The sequence below is a fragment of the Topomyia yanbarensis genome, chromosome 2, assembly GCF_030247195.1.
Source record: "Topomyia yanbarensis strain Yona2022 chromosome 2, ASM3024719v1, whole genome shotgun sequence".
Lineage (NCBI taxonomy): Eukaryota > Metazoa > Arthropoda > Insecta > Diptera > Culicidae > Topomyia > Topomyia yanbarensis.
In genome coordinates, this window is record NC_080671.1 from 463,281,627 (window position 1) to 463,303,669 (window position 22,043).

At 37.5% G+C, this 22,043-nt stretch overlaps 2 protein-coding genes across 2 annotated transcripts in view; one reads left to right on the forward strand and one right to left on the reverse strand.

Moving 5' to 3' along the window:
• Window positions 1-22,043, reverse strand: part of LOC131686055 (tyramine receptor 1) — a 218,758-nt gene that overhangs the window by 141,491 nt on the left and 55,224 nt on the right. The gene's annotated exons all lie outside the window — the stretch shown is intronic.
• LOC131681195 (uncharacterized) lies at window positions 12,301-13,815 on the forward strand. Its single transcript, XM_058961903.1, has 4 exons — window positions 12,301-12,678; window positions 12,737-13,419; window positions 13,503-13,613; window positions 13,674-13,815. The coding sequence occupies exons 1-4, from the start codon at window positions 12,361-12,363 to the stop codon at window positions 13,813-13,815; spliced, it is 1,254 nt and encodes a 417-aa protein (XP_058817886.1). The 5' UTR covers window positions 12,301-12,360.

Consider the following 22,043-nt stretch of genomic DNA (forward strand, 5'->3'; position numbering starts at 1 on the left):
GTGCAGTAATAGAATGTTCATATAATTATGTAATTTCATGATATTGTAACATAAACATCAATTTAGATTTGAAATCTGTAATACCCCTTGCAACCTTCGTGTAACATCGGATACTCGTGCTGGAACCAGCAAAGGCACTGTACTGCCATAATAGTCGCAATCTTGTAATTCAAAATTAATAAACATTCGCTAGCGCTGGTATATCCATAAGCTATTCGATATACACTTTCGTAGCATTTGATATCCTTACCAACTTTATTGAAAACGCCGACCTGCTAAAATCAGAAACTTTATGTAGAATAGATTTAACACACGGTGTAGTCACTGATGTCGCCATGTGACAGAATCCCAAACCTTTCGACGTACCACCTCATAGCTTTTGACCTCATGAGCTACTTTCCGACCATATAAAAATAGGAGATACTGTTGGTTGAAAAATCGCATGATCAGTGAGACTCCAAGATTACTTTCTCACCTGGTTGGGTTTGATCTTTTGAACAACTATGCCTACTAAGAAATCACGATCTCAAGAATAGATAACGTAGATCGCAAAATTACCTGCTTACTAGCACCGTCTAGTGGCAGAATTTCAGATGCAACTGGTCGAAAAAATGTAACGGTCATTAGTCCGGTCAAGTGGCATAATTCCAACATATCCATTTTCTCATCCAAAACGATACTCATGTTTTCAGAAGAGAGCAGTGCTCCAAATGTTCAGGATCATGAGGTATTCTAAAGACAAGCGATATAACTATCTGTGCTGTATAAAGTACAACGCGCGACGTGTTAAAAAAAAATTGGTGCGAATGCCGAAGGGTTAATATTGCAAATGAAAAAATGAACCACACCTGCAAAGAGAGCAAGCAATTCTACTCATCTAAACTACGTTTCAGCCATATTTTGTCCATATCTCGATATTTTGATTTTACTTTTGAGTGAAAAAATGTCGAAAATGACATAAAAGTTGACACAAAATTGTTAATTAAAGAAAAGTTAAGCAATAAAAAATAAAATCCTACGTACGTCGCTGGAGAAATAAATTTTGAATATGTTTTGAAAATTTCAAAGCGATCAAAAATCATTTGTTCGAGTTCCCGCCAGCTCAAAAAAGTGATTTCGAGAAAAACGCGGTTAAAGTTTTGGGATACCATTTCTCATATCCTAAAGCACATTTTAGACTAATAAATAGAACATCGATTTTTTTTTTAAATTTTACGGTGGTGTAAACCCTTAAGATCGGCCAATTTATACGCTTTTAGTTAATCTCTTTACATCATTTTTTTCTTTATTGGGAATGTTATTTTTCCTTTTATTGCAATATCTTAAATTAAATTCTCATACACTCAAATTAATTCTCTTATTCAGAACGTGCAAGCGCTCGTGGCCTACGCGATAACACAAACCTAGTCTCAAACGCAATTGCGATCATCCACACATACTTACGCCCGCGATCTCGATAACATTAAAACACACCGGTAATTAAGTATTGGCACCTATAAAAATTTATAAATCGATCACCTTCGGAAGTCTTGGTCCAGCAGCTTAGCCTCATGCCTCCAGTTGGACCAATAAAAAATGACGCTCACATGCACTAAACTACACAACATGACGACATGATCGGGAACTGATATGAGGGAACTCTCTCTATTTTCTGAAGATTGAACATTAAGCATCAGATTCACGGTCCGCGCAGGCCCGTAGCCAGGATTTTGTTTCGGGAGGGGCTTAAAAATTATTGCATAAATGTATTAATTCTGATGACTTGAAACAATCACTGGAAACTGAACGTAATTATGAAAAGTTCTTAGTGAAAACAATTCCAAAAATAAGACAATAGACACTAAAAACTCTAATAATATGTTGCCTGTTACAAGAAAGGCTATAGTGCATCGACGAATTAAATTTGATTATTTTTGATTTACAAGTTAGAAATTTCTCTAGTTACAAAAATGAATAGTCAAGAGCTCAAAGTATTAAGGGCTGCTTGAAAATGCTACGCTGCTTGAAAATGCTACACATTCGAAACACCTTTACAATTTGTAGAAGACGCTAAATTGGAATGAGTAGAAAAATATCCAAAAACCCGTCTCATGAAACTTTACACGCATTTGCTAATCAGAAGAACGAAACCAACGTCAAGGTTGTCCCCATGAATAGGAATATATCAGTGTGAAATCAAAGTTTACCGTTGCAAAGAATGTCCGAACAAAGTGAATGTCGAAATTTGCTTCAAATCTTCTGATAAGGCAGGCGATTTGTAGATTCAGAAAATAGGTTCAACTCCTATTTTCATGATCAGGTTTCTTTCTACTATTACTAGCTCTTTGACTTCATCCGAAGTTTGCGTTAACTCGACTTTATGAAATTTTCAATTTAAATGATACTGATCATGTCGTAATCAAAACAATCCTGAAAAAACACATGTTTTTTTCATTTGACTCTCATAGGTAATGGGTTAAAGACTATCTTCGACAACATTATCAGGCAACTCAGAATAACTATCTTTTTATCTATTTAAGTTGATTCTTTTTAGGTACTTTTTATATCATTGTACTTATGAATTAAAAATATCGTAGACTGATTTTCCTAGATCCCTAAAACTATAGTAAAAGTCAAAATGTAAAGTGAGTTCAAAAACTACTGATTTCACTACAAAGCAAGAATGCCTTAGCTCTATTGACTTTTGACAATCTTGCAAAACCGTTGTAACTTGAGAAGATTACCTAGATTAAGTAAATATTATATTTGAACATTTTGGTTTTATTTATTTATTTGAAGGTTTTATTTCGGAATTCGTGGGGTTTTGGACAATGTCAAATATATATTTCAATGATTTAATCTACTAATGGAAACTACCCAGAATTTAATCTACTGAGCGAAACTGCTCAGAATCTATTCACAAATCGAAAGAAAATTACTTAGCACTGATTACTCAATGCTTCTAATTTACATAAAATTTGGTAAATATAACATTGATGACACCACCAAAATAACTAGAGACTATAAACATAGATAATAATTTCAGCATCACTTGCTTCCGACACATGGAAGAGAACACATCGCACTTGCACCTAATTTGCCGAGGCTTTCTTTTAGAGTTGTCTGTTTTAAATTACAGCAAATTATCCGTCTCCTGTAAAACTTTTGCAAAACTCTTTGCCAATTCATTAAACAAATATGAACACTAATCTGTTTAGTAATAGGTTTGTTTGTGAATAAAAATAATTAGCTCTTGATTTTTTTCAATCATCATCAAGATTGGAAGAGATGTATGATTTCTTGAAGAAAGTTGTAATGTTTGTCTGATTACATGTTTGTTTTATCACTATTTGGGGAAAAGTTTCAATTAAAGTTGTTGCACCTAACGCAACGAAGACGAAATGAGAAGATCAGAGCGCAATTCGGAAAGAACTCGTGTTGAGTGTATAGTAAAGATAGAAGAGTGATCTTGAGTCGATTTAGATTGGTTGATTTTTTCCTCTCTTTGCTCTCTTATTTAAGATTATCTCTCTCATTTTATTCCATGACGAGCAAAAACGGAACGAAAGACTGTCACATACTTAAGACATGAAATCGAAACTGTTATCCCAACTTATTGACTTATAGATTCAATCAGTCCCAACATTTTAGTCCCTCTTCGTGATTGCCTATTATTTTACCACTTTTTGCCCGGTCCACTTTTAAAAGAATTTTTTTTGCACGTTTGTCGAAGATATCACGGATTTACGGATTAACAGTGTATTAGTACGGAACGAATTACTCGTAACAATGAAATGAAGCGTTAATAAAAATGGTATTGCGTTAAAATGACGCGAAATGAAAATTCTATTCTCGGCTCAATCGTTCTCAGATAAATTGAAATACTTTTTGTGTAGCGCAGAGTAGTGTACAGAGAACAGAGTGTACAGTGTGCACTGACCTAATACAGAAATTCAAAATTGTGTGCAATTCAAAAACTTATCATTTAAAAATAACAAACTGGGTCGTGGGTCTTTTATATATTTCCTTATGTAAACAATAAAAATAATATAACGAGTTTATGTGGTTGTCCTACAGATCTCGCGCAAGCGCTTAGCCATTGCACGTGGAAACCTGTCTTGGGGGGGAGTAGTTCATTTCTATCTCGCTATTGTACATTTCCGTGTCATCATCGTAGTTGCTGCCTTTATGTTCGCGAATATCTTCCTTGCTTTTCGCCCTCAATAATTGCCCTTCCAAATAGATTCCATTTCTCCCAAATGTGACATTAATCTGCGAGTAAGCGGTATCCGATCTTGTAGCGGAACATTCATTTTCTCATAGTCCATATACAGAAGGATCTTAATTATAGCATTGTCACACACAACCTTGTGCTTTAAGTTGTGCGAAATGAATGGTTTCGTCTGCACTAATTTGTTGAGCGCTAAATGCCTGCCATGGTAGAACTGGATAGAGCCGGTTTCCGAAAGTCTAATCTCTATTTACACCTTCAGGATGCGAATGATCAATAATTTTATAATCACCGCATTTGGCTGGAGCACCAATTCTTGCTTCTGCTAATCACTAATCTCGACAGATTATTACAGCTACAATTAAAGTAACAGTCTCTTGTATTCTTCAGACAAGGCACACAATATAAAAGTTACTTTTTTGTTGTTCGCTTCGCACTGGCTCGAGCAAAAGCATAAAGCACACTGAATTTCGTGACCATTGCCTTCGGTGGTTAGAAATAGCCTTCTTTAACTTTTTCTCAATAATTTGTTCAAACCAAATAAGCAACAAGTTTTGTTAAAAGTCACCGGTTTTTTAAATTTATTTTTGAAAAATTTCGGGGGGGGGCTTTAGCCCCCTAGCCCCCCCTCTGGCTACGTGCCTGGGTCCGCGCGATCATTCAAGTACACAGATGAATATGCGAATGGCCACACGGTTATATGGCCACACGGCCCGATTGACCATAAGTAGTGTTATAGTGGAAGAAATATCAGCAATTGTAGTGAATGAATCTGACGGGAAGCCCTTCTGAGACCCTAGCTCTACAGCTCCAGTAGGACAACTCTCGGAAAAAATCGAATCAAAGCAGGCGGTGTACACGTTTGAGTGATTCAAATGCGGTTATATAGAAGCACGTCTTTTAGAAATGAGACAAGTACTTCCTCCCGAACCGGGTCGTTTGATAGTGCATCTCGGATTGAGTTTGCCAGATCGTTTTGTCGATGGAGGTCCTCTAGTGTATTAGTGATTGGCTGATGCTGTTATATTCGGTGTGCCGCGACCATATAGTGCGGATCAACTGTTTTCTGCTTTCGCAATCTTTCTTGAGTTAAAAATATTCAAATTCATTGAATGAAGATTGATCATATTCAGCCGCATTCATTTTCAATATTCAGTGACGCAGCTGCAAAACGTCAAACAAACAAATCGCCCATTCATCCATGCAGATTTTCATTCGTCTCCGATGATTGCACGAAGCGACCGAATATCAACGAATCAAACGCATCAAAGTAGGCCCTGGCATAATGTGCGCGATGATGATTATTGTTTGATATGCTTTACCGGCATTTGAAAACATTTTCCTAGATAATTAGTGAAATGAATATATGTACGATATTCAACTGAATGAATAACATGGATACTTGAATGAATATTTGTTCTATTCACCGTGAGTCGCATCAGGTTCATTTTCGGCCGTCAAAACAGAGCTTCGATTATTTTAAAATATGCTTAGGATTCCACATCTCCAGGTAGTGTCGTAAACCTTGGACATGAAAATCTTCAAAATCGTGACCGACCATCTTATATTCCGATGAAACTTTACAGGTTTCACAGGTATGGAAGATTAAACGTTTTCCGCAGCCAATAAGATAATTTTAACTCAAGCGCAATTTTCTAAAAGGAGGTAGACGTTTCTACGCACATAATTTTCATTTTTTTGTTCGGTGAATTTATTTTATACAGCAAACCTACCTGAAAACGAGTTACAGGGAATGAATACTTCTTCACGAAAAAAATATACACTGAAAAAAATTGAGTTATTTTTCACAAAAACGAATGTTTTAAAATTAAAATTGCAAAAAACCCATTTTATATTTTTTTTTATTTTTCCAACAAAAACTTAAAAAGAAAAGAAACATTTTGAATGTGATTGCATAATGGAGTGAAAATGTTTTTCTAACAATAATTTTATACTAATTGACATACAAAACTGTAATTTTATTACAGAAAGTATCATTCTAAACTAATAATTCAATTTTTGGTCATTTGGCTTAAGTGCCAATACCTTCTATAGGACTGGTGGTATCCAACGGAGAAAAACGATCGGAAATGGTGAGTGAAGCTAAGCAATCATGTGAAAAAAATTCTCCCCAGAGGCGAGATTCGAACTCGCAACCTTTGAGACTCCGGCCCAATGCACCAACCCTTACGCTATCCCTGGGTATGGTGACATCCCAGAAAGAACATATGATCCCCCGGGGCGGGTTCGCTCCCGTCATACCTCTGTTCACTGGGCAAGGGACCAGAAATCGACAGTCTTCATTAGCTCTGTAACCCACCGAAGTACGATGGGTAATGAACTAAAAATTAGACATCAGACGATAATAAAAACCCGGGCCTTGGTATCTAGCGGGGAAATTAAATAGATTAAATGTGTTAGGGTGGTCAGCTGCCGTTGTGTGTGATTCTCGCTTTGGAGGCAGGGTACGATCACCGTCGCCAGTGGGATAATCATATGTTCTTTCTGGGATGTCACCATACCCAGGGATAGCATAAGGGTTAGTGCATTGGGCCGGAGTCTCAAAGGTTGCGAGTTCGAATCTCGCCTTTGAGGAATTTTTTTTTTCAAATGATTGCTTAGCTTCACTCACCATTTCCGATCGTTTTCCCGTTGTATACCACCAGTATCATTCTAAATCAAAACGAATTTAGAGAATATCTTTCAAAATGCGGTAGCCTTCGAGATATTTGGAATTTTGCTTCAACAAAAACAATAAATTCGTGTAATATGCCCTTTTTAAAAGTTATTCACGTTACTCTATTATAAAATGTCAAAAATCTAATGTTTATCATTTTAAAAACGTAAAAGAAACTTTTTCAGTGTATTTGGATGATGGAGAAGCTTTCAATAATAAAATTTTCTTAACAACAACTTTTGACATATTTTTATAATTCACACTAAATGTAGTCAAAAATATAATTTTATTTTTGAATATGATTCTAAACGTCATTTTAAATCAAAATGCGCACTACACTCGAGATATTTTAAATTTTGTTTTAACAAAACAATTATTTTGTTTTATTGTGACCTTTTAATAAGTCATTCGCGTTTCTCTATCAACAATAGGTTTTTCTAGAAGCCCATAACATTTCCTATAACTTTCTCTATGACATCAAGGCGATATTGTATTATTACATGAAAACAACCAAAATATGATTCAACTATATACACCCGGGTTTTTTTACGCGAGGGATACGTGCCGCGTAAAAAACCGTGTTAATTGGAAAATCCACAAAAAAACCGCAGGTGCTAGTATTTTTTTATTCATTTCGTTTATCTGACAGGCACAAATGCATTAGCTTGGCGGTGCCAAATTCTTTTGTTTTTACATTTTAGATATCTTAAAACTAGGAGGTTACAATGTTGAAATATTCTTTTTATAAAAGAGAATTTTTTAATTTACAGCTATCTTAAGAAATAAGATTCTTGATACAGGAGAGGGGCAAAAGTTACAGGTGCTAGTAATTTTCTTGTACCTAATGCTCGCGCTTATGAAACTGATTGCTAACAGTTGTACACAATAGCTCACGTAGAAGTTTCAAGACCAGAGAGTAGATTGACATTCAAAAGCACACAAGAAATAGTTCTCGAATCCATGAATAATAACCTGAGTTCCTTGAAATTGTTAACGTAAATATATCAAGATTATACAGAAAGTTAATCGTGAACCGGGTAAAAAATCCACGAGTTCCGTGAAATTGTTTACATGCAAAGATTAAGATCAGGTACAAGATCGCAAATTTCAGTAACTATATCCTGCAAGTGGAAGTGTTTTTTTGAATTTGCGGACTACTTCATGCACAAGAATGGTGAATTGTACCTTATATGTATATCAAAACTATTTTAATTTTGTGATCTAATTCGCAAATACAAGATGTGAAAAATCATGAATCAGTTAACAACGTATGTTTGGACCAGAGACAATGATCCTAGCTTTGAGGATAAAATTATGAGTCAACAATTTTCGAGTTAGCGAATTATCCGAAATGCAAAATATTTTTATGTGTTCAGCCAGAAGAGTGCGGTGAGAATGGAAGTGAGAGAAGAAAGAGACGTATGTGGTGTGAGTTGGGGGTTTGAATTGATTCAAATTAAAAACATTGCTAAAATTCAAGGAAATTCAACTGTTTAATTAAAACTATTTGTACTACAACCAAGGATGCAAAATGCCTACCTTTTCTGCGGCTGTAATTTTTCTGCCTACATTCTGATTTCTCATATGACGCTGCTGTCGTTCGCTAGTGCAGGACGCCCAGCGCTGTGCGGCAGTCTGTAAGCAAAGCAGTAACATGACAAAAAAAATGCTGCCCCCAGTACAGCCACCAGACGCGAGCGGTACAGCTTCTCTTTCCTTATTTTACACTTTTTAATATTTTTAATCTATTCAGTATTTTTAATTACAAACGACGACAATGAATGCGGTTCGTTTACGCCACGACCGGCATCAACGCTTTCGTGTGCAGACCTCTCCCTTTGACTATGCAGAGAAAAATGTACAAAACGAGAGAACAAACTTTACTACGCCACACTCTCACCGAGCAGTCGGAGTACAGCAGCAAAACAAAAATGTATTCTACTGCTGTACGGCAAAATGTACTCGGTTTGGCTACTGTTCTGGCGAGAGCTGTAGTGATGCGCCACTGTAGCGGGCTGTACGGCTTGTGCAAATGTAAATATATCGCAAAAAAATGTAGTTTACCGGTACCGTTGGCATCCCTGACTACAACTTCAACTTCCAAAAAATACCCATTTTGATTGGGTATAGCGTATTTCGCTAAACCGGAAATCGTTATCTTGGATTTAAAAATGGCGTCAAAAATCAATTTTTGGAATCTACTCGTTAAGATCCTTCCGAAAATACCCATATTGACTGGGTTATAGCGAAGACTACATATTAAGAAGACTGATATCTTTTTCCTTCCCCATACAAACGAGAAGTAACAGAGTTTACAGCGCCTCTATTGGAGGATGGTAGGAAGCTTAATGTAAAAGTGTATATGTGTGTATGTGCATCACTATGGGAAGTACCACCTTTACCCGCAAGTGGCGTTGCTGTTACTGTCTCCAGATTCTGGGTAGAGTTGCCAGTCTTCTTGATATGCAGTTTTCGGTTATGGCGAATTTCGCTAAACCGGAAGTTTAGCGATTTCAAAATGACGCCAAAAATCTGTTTCTGGCACCTACTCTTCAGGACCATTCCGAAAATATCCATATTGTTGAGGTGCGGACCATAAGGCGTCTTCCAGACCCGTCTCTTCCATCTTTCCGAAAATCTTCTAAGTCTTTTGCATTCAGTAGGACTTAGAATATATTTTGCCAAAACCGTGTTAATTGCGAAATCCGCGCAAAAAAAACTGCCGAAATTTTTCTAAGTTGTTTGCATTTAAAAGGACTTTGAATTTTTTTTCAGGAAAAAGTCTTTTGCATTTAAAAGCAATATTTTTGCGAAAACCGCGTTAACTGGAAAATCTCTCCCCAAAGTTGAGGGGTTTGACGGTTTTGCAAACATCATCAAGCATATTGCGTGCATCAGAGCTATAGAATCTCTGATGGACAATTGTTTTAAGATGGTTATTGCATTACGCCTTAATAGTGGTGCATCGAGGAGACCGAGAGGATTTATGCGCCTTTTTATGTTCTATGTTTTTTCATACTCTGCACCTGCGCATACCAACGCTCAACCACCAGTCTGTGCGCGGTGACGTGGCCAACTGGCGGGTCGACGTGGATTGACTTTTACTGTGTGTGTCGTGTTTGCAAATATTATTCCACAATTTGATGGCGGTATTCGGGGACGGGGCTCACAGTGGGAATCAGTGTGTGTTCATTTATCGGTTGACTTCCTCATCGTGCATAGACTAATTAAATTAATTTAATAATGCATAAGTAGAAACCTATTAGTTGTTGTTTTGTAATTGTCGTAGTTTTTCGTACTAGTGTACAATTGTTGTGTGCTATCTGTGGATGTGTTCGTCTGAGTATTTGTGACAGTTGGGTCAGGCAATGGATGCACAATTGGCGTATATGATAGAATAGTGGCTAATACTTCCGGTGTTAAATTTGTGCATTTGACTCTATTCATTCTGGATGGTCGGATTGGATAAATTAGGGTACAATGAATTTATGCACGTGCATCATCCATTCCCGGGCAGCATAGCATGATGAGAGTCTAACAGAATGCAATTGTCGTTAATGGTAAATATACAACGTATACTGCATTTGGATGAGTTTGATTGTATGTTACATGTGTTTCTCTATTCTGTTTCATTGGTCTGTTTCTTTTGTTCAACTATTAGTATTAGTTTGCTTTTCCATTACTGATGTATACCAAAATAGTACCGGTCAATTTAAACACTTCTAATCAAGCTCTTTGCATCGTTTTTTTCTATATTCGGCATGTTATGATTATTTTTATTAGCATATCTTTACTATACGCTATCTATACTCATATAGGTACAAACGCTCGTTTCCTTCGCGATAACCTAAACCTTTGAATTTTCAAACGCGGTCTCAAGCGTGAACCTCAAAACTCCCGTTCGCACGATCATGAATCGGTTACTTCCGGAAGTTTCTATCTTTGATATCAACAGACTACGTCCATGCCTTCAATTGGACCAATTAAAAAAAGAAAGCTCTCATATCCACTGGACAACACATGGACATGGTGACATGACCGGGGACTCTAGTGATATGGGATAACTTACTCCCTGTCAGAATGTGAATTGTACACCGAAAACTATCTATCAGAATGAGGGTCCGAGTGACCATCTCAGAACGCACGCGAATATAAGAATGGTACCAGTTTTGTACACGAGAAGTCACAAACGCGTTAACATACGAACGCTTAAGCCCTTCGCGATTAAGAATGCACACCTACGGCCACGATCGCGCAAACTTGATAACACCCTGGTAATAAGGTGAACGTTTTAGCACTTACGAAGATTCAAACGCGAACCTACAAACGTCCGTTTTCACGCGATCACGCCCGGAACCATTACATCTGTCCTAATAACTTAGGTCTATACATTCAGTAGGACCAATAAAAAATAAAGCTCATATCCACAAGACAACACGTTCCATGGCGACATGACCGAAAATTCTATAGATATGGAAGATCTCACTTTCTTCTAGCATCTGAGGCGTACACTAAGAATAAACTATCTGATTCCGGGTCCGCGCGCGATCATCCAAGAACACATGCCAATATGTGAAAGGCACACGGTTATAAAATAGAATTTATACACGCAAAGTTACACGTTAGAACACGCGACATACAAACGCACACGCGATCGAACACGTTAACGTACAAATGCTCGAGTCCTTCGCGATGATACAAGCGATCGTAAAGTCCCTGCGACCACACACATCTGACTCGTACAATGAATATCACATTCAGAATCACGGCCCGCTACAATTGGCCTAAAGCAGTGTTTTAGTAGGCACCATTACCTGTCTCGTCTGCAATTGTAGTGCGTGATTCTGACGGGGAGCCCTTCCGAGAACCTAGCTCTACAGCTCCAGTTGGACAGCTCTCGAAAAAAACCGCGTGAATTCAAAAATTCGCGTAAAAAAGCCTCGTAAAAAACCACGTGAAAAAAACCGCGTAAAAAAACTTAGTGTATTAGAAACTCACCTGCACAACCACTGTTGCCTGTTCTTATTGTAGCGGTGATAATTGTAACTTGCATACACTACAATTCCATGAACACAAGTGTATAAATAAAAAATGTGATACAAAAGTGAAAGAGGAATCTGATTTGCTATCTAATAAAGATTTTTGACATTCCTTTTCCATTCATTCTCTGGTACGAAACTTAACGAATTGAGTATATATGTGCATAAGGTGTAGTGACAAAATCAGGTACTAATTGATTGAACAATGTAAATTTCACGCTTGCTCGTATCTCGCTAAATAAGTTTAGAACCATAATTATAATACCAAAAGGATAGGTCCGAAACTCGTGATCTTTTCGCTTCGCTGAGCTGAGCACACTTTCGGTTGAACAAAAGCGGTTTAACGCAGAATAGCTACGAATTATTTCCTCTGAAGTTGTTTCCGTCTCACCTGCTAGGTGAATTAATTGTTGACTTTCTTTAAAATAGAAATTATGCGGAATATCTTTTTTTTGGGAACGACGTTGTTTTCGATCGGTATGATAAAGCAAAAATCACGGACTGAAAATGTGATCGATAAATCAGTCAAAATATTTCAACTCTGCTATGTGTCTCCTCATTCAGTTCGTTCATGGCTTAAAGCGCGACTGGGTGTCACAGTGTCAGTTATGGTTAGTGTTTCCTACATTCTTCTGCTGTTATTGGTTGAGGGATGCTTCAGTGCTTCGGTTGTGAGTGGCAATGGTACCAATAACAGAACACTGTCTAGGAGAAAGCGACTTTTGTTGTTTCCAATTAATGCTCAGGTTGTGGTAAGTGAAACGATCTGCAAATTAGCCGTTACTTGATTGCTGATGTGCCGTTTCGTAGATTACACTAGCCGCCGCCAAGTTACTAATCTTCAAAGGTCCCGGCGGTAACTATTTGATCTCGGAATTTGATATGTACTACCCACTGCCAGACTACCGCTACAGAATTTCATCGCTGCGGTTAGGACAAATCGCAATGCTACCAAATGAACCGAAACCGAATCCACCTGTCCCGCAACCAGCACCAGTGTCGATTCCGATGGAGATGGATTCTAGTCAGACCTCGGTGGATGATCCCACCACCCACCACGATGAGCCAGATCATCATTATGGTCATGAATTGACATCGGCGGAGCTTCAACAGTACCTGAAAGACCACCCGGAAACGTGGATTCCTCCTGGTTACGGTAAGGAAAGATCAGATCAGATCCACTCGATTGAATCTCAGCCATCGCACAACCGTACGTACGTCAAACCAAATGGTTACGATGAGCAATCCTGGAATAATTTCCATGATGTGGATGATCACACTCAGGCAATCAACATGTGGCACACGAATCCGACGGAATATGTTGAGCGTTATTTCCCACGGAAAAAGCGGTCACTCGGTGGTGGATTCGACTATCTGCTAGATGAGGAAGAAGATCGATTCGGTATCAACCAGCATCGCGATTGGGAACATTTTTATCACTATCGGGAACGGCGGGAACTGTTCCACACGTTGGAGAAGGAGATTGGCGAAAGGTGAGTTTGGTTTGAAGCTTGCGGAAAACATCGTAGGAGGCCATGCAAACACACTAAAACCAGCACAAAACAATGCATTTCAGATTCGATTTTCCAATGAAAGCCTGCATTCTGAGATCGATCTGCGAGGTACGTGGATTTATGTTGCCACCAGGGAAATCCATGATAATGGACATTGCTCGAGCTGTCTTTAGGTAAGCAACCAAAGTATGAAACAAGTACCTCATCTAGCAACTTCCTTTTCATTGTTTTAGTGTACCATTGAAAGAAGAGTTGGAGGATGAGTACAGTGCTGAAATGAGAAATGAAAAGGTCAACTGTCATCTACTGTATGGGGAAAAGTGTCCGTTTAGTATCGTTCATTTGATGTTGTTCGGCCAGTTGGTTTGGAAATAAACAATATGAACTATTCATAACAAAAGTTTTCATTGCAAGCTATACATAAATGGCAGGCATCCGCTAGACTCAGCACAAAAGTTTATGGTTGTTTCGATGAAACATGCTTGAGAGATGGAATATTTCGCTATGAGATTCGCCGAAACTGCTGCCGGATTGTTGGTCGAATCAGAGACTAAGAAGCGAACGATAATAGCCCGAGGGTAAAAATGTATCGTTCGTGAAAATGTTTCGAGAACATAATTATATCGAAATAATACTCCTGCACATTGCTCGCGGGTGGAAAAGTTTCTCTTCCAACGGTCCATTGTACTTTTGTGCCCAGAGAGAGTGGGTTCAAGCAACGCTAAAAGTGTGGCAGGTGCTCGTGACAAGAGGTCTTTTGAATGGTTCTTGGAAAATGATAGGAAAATTGTAGTTGCAACACCTACCAGTTTAAACGAATTATTTTGTTCCATTGAATCATTAACTTACAGCTCAGATTTTATCTGCTTATGTTGATTATTTCCCAAACGGGTAACTGCACCAGGCAGTATCATTTTCAAAATGATACAACTTCTTTTTACTTTTCAGTTTCGGTTTAGATGGATTTGTCGAGTGATCCTGAATGCTTACAATGAGAAATATACACAGGACTCCTGTGACAGGAGGCGTCCATATACTACGTAGACAGTTTAAGGGACGGGAGGGGGTACGAGTAAATCCACGCCTGTCCATGGACACGGGGTAGGGTTATGAGAATTGTCCACGTAGACTATTGATTATTTTTTCCTTTTTTAGAATGTAAAACAAATTTGCACCCTCATTGGCATAATCGCACATGCAGTTCCGTAACTGATATCAACCCATTTTGCTCGCAGAAACATTTGATCCAATCTTCTGTAATTTCGTTAATTCCCATTATTTTTTTGTTTTGGATTTGATAACTCGATGCACATTCCAATACAAGAATTGATATATTATTTTCATTTTGCGTTCTTATATTAAATGCAAAAACGTGTCTTTTAAATACAAAAAGCTAAATAACTTTTTTTTAAAAAAAATTTATTCGAAAATGAGATATTTTAACAAAAGTAAAAAAAAACCTAAATGCTATGGACAAAGTTTAAAAGAAATATTTGTTTTTGGGATAACATTCAGCATCAAAGTTGTCCAATACATTGAACAAATTCATAATTTTCTGGAATTTAAAACTCTTTTATTAAATTACCGAACAAAAAATGAAGAAAAAAGAAAAGGCCATGTGGACATCGTGGGTAGGAGTACAGAGATTGTCCCTTCTGGTCCACAAAGGGGGAGGAGGGGGTCAAAAACCAAAACAATGAATTTTAATTTTTATCATTTAATTAATTGTAAATTAAGATTTGGACTGTTATGATTTATATAACATTGTTTTAAACTGCTTTGTCAGTCTTTTAAGAAATAATGGAACGAATTTTAATGTTTGTCTGACGTTTCAATGCTTTTTGGCATCATCTTCAGGGGAAACTAGTTTGTAATGTCGTAATTAGTTTGGTTTTGGGTTGATACATAGTTTTTGTACTTACAATATAGTTCGTCCTTTGTCTGAATGCTTTGATAAGCTGGATGTCTGAGATATTGTTTGTTGTCTGTACGGACAACAAACAATATCTCAGACATCCAGCTTATCTGGATAGACAACAATATAAATCTTACGTAATATATGCCGTAATTTGCAAAAAATAAATTTTGAAATATTGCTTACGAGTCACCTAATACAAATTTTGGGTGAACCTATTATTTAAATTATTTGCACCCTGTTGTATCTAATTTTTGCGCCCTGTTGTATCTATACTGTGTGTGCAATGGCAGTAATGGTTTTGGACATCGATAATTAGTCGATATAACGTAACGTTATTAAGTAATATTTAAAAAAAAAATTTACAACTTATGTCATATATTACATAAGATTCATATTAGTGTCTATTCACATCTGCACAGATGTACGAACAACAAACAATATCTCTGACATCCAGCTTATCAAAGCATTCAGACAAAGGACGAACTATATTTTAAGTACAAGAGCTATGTAACAACCCAAAACCAAACTAATCACGACATTATAAACTAGTTTCTCCTGAAGATGATGCTAAAAAGCATCGAAACGTCGGACAAACATTAAAATTCGTTCTGTTATTTCTCAAAAAATTGACAAAGCCGTTAAAAGAAATTTTAAATGATTAATTCGAAAGGCGGGTTCGCTCCCCCACACCTCTGTTAACTGGGCAAGGAACCAGAAATCGACAGTCTTCATTAGCTCTGTCACCTGCCGAAGTACGATGGCTAATGAGCTAAAATTAGCACCAGACAATAATAAACACGGAAATTACATAGATCAAATGTGTTGGGTGACAACTGCGGTTGTGTGCGATCTCGCTTTAGAGGCAGGGTACGATCATTGTCACCAATGGGATAATCGTGTGTTCTTTCTCAGATGCCATCATCGCGCTGCCAATTTCGACAAGTTGGATAAGGGAAAAAAATGCGGTCCTGGGCTTCGTCCGAGCACCGCAATTATTGGAGAAATCTACAAACGTGTCGCCAAACAAAGGCGTTTCTAGAACAACCGTGCCCAGTGATTTCGAAAAATATCTTACATTTTTCGAAGCTCCACTGCGGCATGCTGACCAGGGCTTTAACCGGCCACTGCAAACTCAAATATCACATGACAACTATTCAGCGCGAGCATAAGAGTTTGTACATTGGGCGGGAGTCCCAAGGGTTGCAGGTTCGCATCCTGCTTCTGATGGAACTTTTTTCACATAATTGCTTTCGCTTAACTCACCATTTCGATCACTTTGGGAAGGAGATACCTCATCTGCGGGCACGAAACAGGTCTGTAAAAAATCGTTAATGATCAAAATATTGCGATTTTGTAGGTCACAGCGCCCGAGGATGTTGTCTTTTTTTAGGCGGGAAAAATCCGAAGTTGATTGGTTGAATGGTTCAAAATCGAGAATGCCCGCAGATTCAAAAAATCTTGCTCCGAGAAAGCCGCCATTTTGGACGCCATTTTTGACACCTTACACTCGGATTTTTTTTAGATGAAACCTTAATAAACCTTTTGCAGAATAGCGCACATGTTTAAGTCATTTTACTTCTTCAAAAAAAATATTAAAAGTTAGGTACTTTTTGCCACAATTATATAAAAGGACTCCCTTAAGTGCAACTATTTTTGTATACAGCCATTACAATGATTTCATATTCATCCTAATTTTGGGGTGCCCAAAATCCCGCGCCCATGTGTAAAAACGGTTCCGGGACAAAGCGAATAAATTAACGCGTGTGGTGATTGATCAGGAGTGTCGCTGCGAGTTTCTGGCAAACGACGTGGATGAGGTAGGGGGTGGGACGCAAATGGTAGTCAAAATTAGTAGAGATGCGATGGATAATTTAGTATACGTTTTGTTCGAGTTTTCCGAATTTTACAAATAAATTAGCGAGGATTACTATCAGATTTTATGCATTGGACTGATAGTTGATCTGACGATATTTTTGCCATATATATATTACTGTGTAGCAACAAATGACACTGAAAACACCAACGTACCTTTTTCATGACCATGATCAATGTGACTAGAAACATATTTATTCGTAAAAAATAACACTTGTAATTTCAAACACCAAAAGCAGTTTATATGTCCAGTGACATTTTCAAAGGCCACTTGATTTACCAGGAATTAAAATACTTATCCTCATAGTTTGAACCATTTATTTTCCTAGTATTGGTTTGTACAGAACTCAGGCCCGTGCGCAGAAAATTCTCAATGGCAGGGTTTTGAGTTTTTCACTTTTCTAATAAGAGAAAGGTCTTGTGTACCTATCTTTTCAGCTCAACAGATTGGGTAAATGTCATGTTATCGAGAAGGAATCTTCAACAGACATCGCTGCCGGCTGGCTCGTGGTATAGTTCAATTGGTTTGTTGTAGTTAAGCCTACTGACTAAACCTAAACCTCTTGCATCTCGCAATACTCATCCTTCCGTTAGGTAGTACTTCAGTAGAGATTGTCCTCTTGCGCTTTTTATTTTGTGGTAGTCGTACATGTTTTTTCCATTGCTGCTTTTTTGCTTGCTGTCTAGCCTTCGAGGTATACCTGACATGCTGTTGCACATATCCGGCCATTATCTCCCAGTTGGTGCTGAGAGTTCCACGGTGGCAGTATTTCTCCCGATACCGATGCCCATTTTCATGAGCCATTTAGTGGCAGCCACGTCGACGAAGAAATCATCGGCGGTAAATTTTCTGCAGCAGACCAAGGATATTCCGATTTTCTCCGACTTCATGTTTTTCCTCCTTAACTTCCGTTGCTATAGCCCGCTAAACGTCCTTTGCTTTGTAACTAGTATACTCATAATTATCGCTGATATCGAAACATGAACTGATCCAGAGAAGTCGATTAACTTAGCATACATCCCTTTCCAGCCACCCTCGAAAAGATTCTTTCTTGGTTTCTCCATCGACTTGTTGCTAGAGTGACTGGAACTCAAATGGCATTTTATGAGCTGAATTTTTTTCCTGAAAAGGAGCTTAATAAATTTTTAAAATTAATTCAAAACCCTCATGATGGGGGTTTGAACCCCCAAAACTCTCCTCTTGCACGCGGGCCTGATAGGACTCATTTAACCATATCTTCGAAACGAGACTCCGAACGAAACCATTCGCAAGCTATGAAGATGACTGGAAAGAGACTGCATTGCTATCAACTTAATAATCAATACTTTGAAATATTTACCTGTCTCATTTACGAATCGTTTTCATTTTCGTAGTTTTGAATTGGACCAAAAAACTTAATTAATCTCATGAACTATTTCTCGACACACGAAATATTAATCATGGATCAACTTGTGAACTGGTGCATGATTCGTGATCCTGAAATAGTTTCCAAAATTATGAAACACGTTTCCACTTTTATGATTTAGTTTATGAAATATGCAATTTTGCGCATGATCTCAATATTTTTATTTGATCAATTTCACGAAACTTTGACTGTTGTTCGTCATTGTGATAGCAAGACATGTTCGAGATGGGCTCGGGTTGCAGCAACTAATCGGTTTTGATTTGTTTATCGCTATCGTCCCTAGTTCATTGTCAAAAGCAAGGTGATAAAATGGAGTGTGGCGAGGACAATAAATCGTCTCCCAACTTATAAGCTTCTCAGTTTTCGTCCAGCTCAAATATGCAAGTATTTACGTACTCAACTATTTCAATATTCGGGAATTCCGCAAACACCCACTAAACAGCAAAATCATTGCAATTTTGTTTTATGTAAGAACTTTTGTTAGATTTTTAATTTTTTCGATTCTTGGAGCTGGTTAGGTGATTTTTTGTCTTCATGTTTAGCATGGACAAGGCTAATACCTCTGTCCCATCCCTGGAGGACCAAAGAGTGACATTAACCCTCTTAGTCAAGCCACTCGCAACGATTTATCAAACCCCTATCAAAGTGAAATGGTCGGTACGGTTGTCCACGGTTCTTCCTTATTCAAGGTTCAACATGATTCGTTGATTAAATTCTTCATTAAATGAATAATTTGATTGCCGTATAATTTTTGATCATCTTCATTTTGTACGCTGCACAGTTGGCCTGGCCGATTTAATGATTGTGTCACATACCATATGTGCCACAAACATTAATATAGATAAGGAAAATTGTAGGTGAACGTCTTCAATTTTCCAGGTTCTCTACATGTATTGGCTGTGTATGTGTAGACTAGACTAGATGAAGATGCGTGTGTCAACAATATTTATCATACGAATGATTCAAACTTTTTGCATCGCTTGGACGCGGAGATGGCGGAGTTACTCTCTAATCTTGTTATTCGTCGTGTGGTCGAGCCTCACCCAGGAAGGAGTTTCGGTGTCAGTAGTATCAGCCTTGCATGTTGCAAAATCTGTTACAAACGAAGGCAGAAAATTCTGGAAAGGAAATGTGGTGGCTTATCTATTAAGTGATTCATTCGATTCATTTTTTTAGAGCTTTGCGTGAAGCGAATAAATCAAAACTTTGGTGCATTATAGTATATCATTTCAATAAAACGCTGTAATTTTTCTATGCAAAAATATCGACAAACGACTCGGTGACGAAGTTTTTTGTACAACGTCTCTGCAAAAAACATGATTTGCGGTGTTACCTGCCATTCAAAAGCTACTTACTACGATTTCTTTCAAAGTTTGCAAACCCATTCTATGTAAAACATATCTAAACCCTACGTTGAGTTTTTGAGATAATTTTTCACTAAAATGAGTAAGAAACCCCCTTAATTGATAATCTATCTCAAAAACTCAACGTAGGGGTTAGGTACTGTTCACACAGAATGTGTATGCAAAGTTCGGAAGGAAACGGTTAAGTAGTTTTGGAATGGCAGGTAACACCGCAAATCATGTTTTTCCAAAGACGTTCTACAAAAAACTTCGTTACCGAGTTGTTTGTTACAGAGTTATTGAAATGCTATGCTATCATGTAAAAAAGTTGTAATTAATTCGCTTCACGCAAAGTTCTACTAAAAATCGCAAAAAAAAAATTTACGCTGAAGCCCTTACCCCCCTTAAAGGCTTTACCTCATAGGCCATTCGCCTTAATTCATTGGATGCATTGAATTCATTGGATTCATTTGATTCATTTGATTTATTTGATTCATTTGATTCATTTGATTCATTTGATTCATTTGATTCATTTGATTCATTTGATTCATTTGATTCATTTGATTCATTTGATTCGTTTGATTATTTTTATTCATTTCTTTCATTCTAATCATTGCATGTTCAGTCATTTTTATTTATTTAGTTCAATTTGTTAGTCAATTGGGGTCAATTTAATTTATTCTATTAACTTTATATCTATTTTTTAAATATTGATTATTTTTTTATTTAATGAGCTAATCTAATTTGGTTTATTTTACTCATTTGATGTATATTAATCATTCTCTTCATTTTATATTGAAAACTTTTTAAATTTTTTTTAACTTTATTTTTTTTATTTGGCCATTGATACTGTCAATGAGATTGGAATTTCCTTGTTAAAGATAGGAGATAAAGAAATATCTCAGCTTTCCAAATGATAACAATGCAACATGTATTGTACTTGTGGTGTTGAAAGATTATTTTGTTAATACACAAGCATGAATAGATTTGGAAATTAGCATTTTTTTCTAAATGCTGGCCTGTACCGGTACGAAAATACATCGTTTTTAAATACCTCGGCTTTCGCAAACCATAGTTCCCATATCGATCGGTAACACTGTACAGCTAATTGATGATAAATCACGACCCGGCTGCCATTCATGTGCAATCTCAACAACATTCAACCGTGCTGAAAATATCTGATATTTTCCTCACCCAACCTGCTACAGCAGATCCGGTGGAATCAGATTTTGCGAATTGGCACCGCCTGCTTGTGTTGATGCACTTGCCTGTAGGCTATTGTTCTTTCGTTATCCACCCATATTGCGGAGCACGCATACAAATGATACAAATACGTGGTATTCGGAAGTTTTGTTTGATCGGCGACTAGATTGGGTAATTTACCTAAAAGAGAGAGCGGTTTGAGGCGGCGTAATATTTAATAAAATGGTTTACTGCGATTAACTTATGCGCAGACTTTCGTACTGAATTTATAAGAATTACAAATTCTTAACGTAAACAATAAAATAATGACACACTTGTAACTCACAGTTTATCATCACTTTATCCGAAATGCAGCGGGCTTGGAGGACATCAGATCGGGGAGTCAGTTTGAGGCACTACGAACCCGTTAAGGAGAAACAGTTTATTCGTGTCGAAAATGACGCACGACTAACAAAACAAATAATAGAACTAAATCAAAAACTTGCAATGAAGCGGACCGTCCAGAATATAGTGACGTTCGAAACAAAATATCAAGTTGTACCGTTAACGCTTGTTCCTGAATAAAATCACTAGATAAAGGAAACGATGTGGACAGTCATGAAAAATAACTCCACCGAGCAAGAGGGGGGAGGGGTGCTAACAAACAGACTGGCATTTCCCCGTAAAATACATTCCCCGGCAAGTACGAATCATTCAATTTTGCTAGCACTCGAATCAAATTTCCATTTGACAACGAGGTTAACAAGTGTCGCGTCATGAAATAACTTTCCCGCCGCGCTCGCTATCACAACTTGATATAAAACTAAGCAGGCTGTGCTGAACGTAGGGCGAATCGAATCCGGTTGTTCTGTACGCTCCACA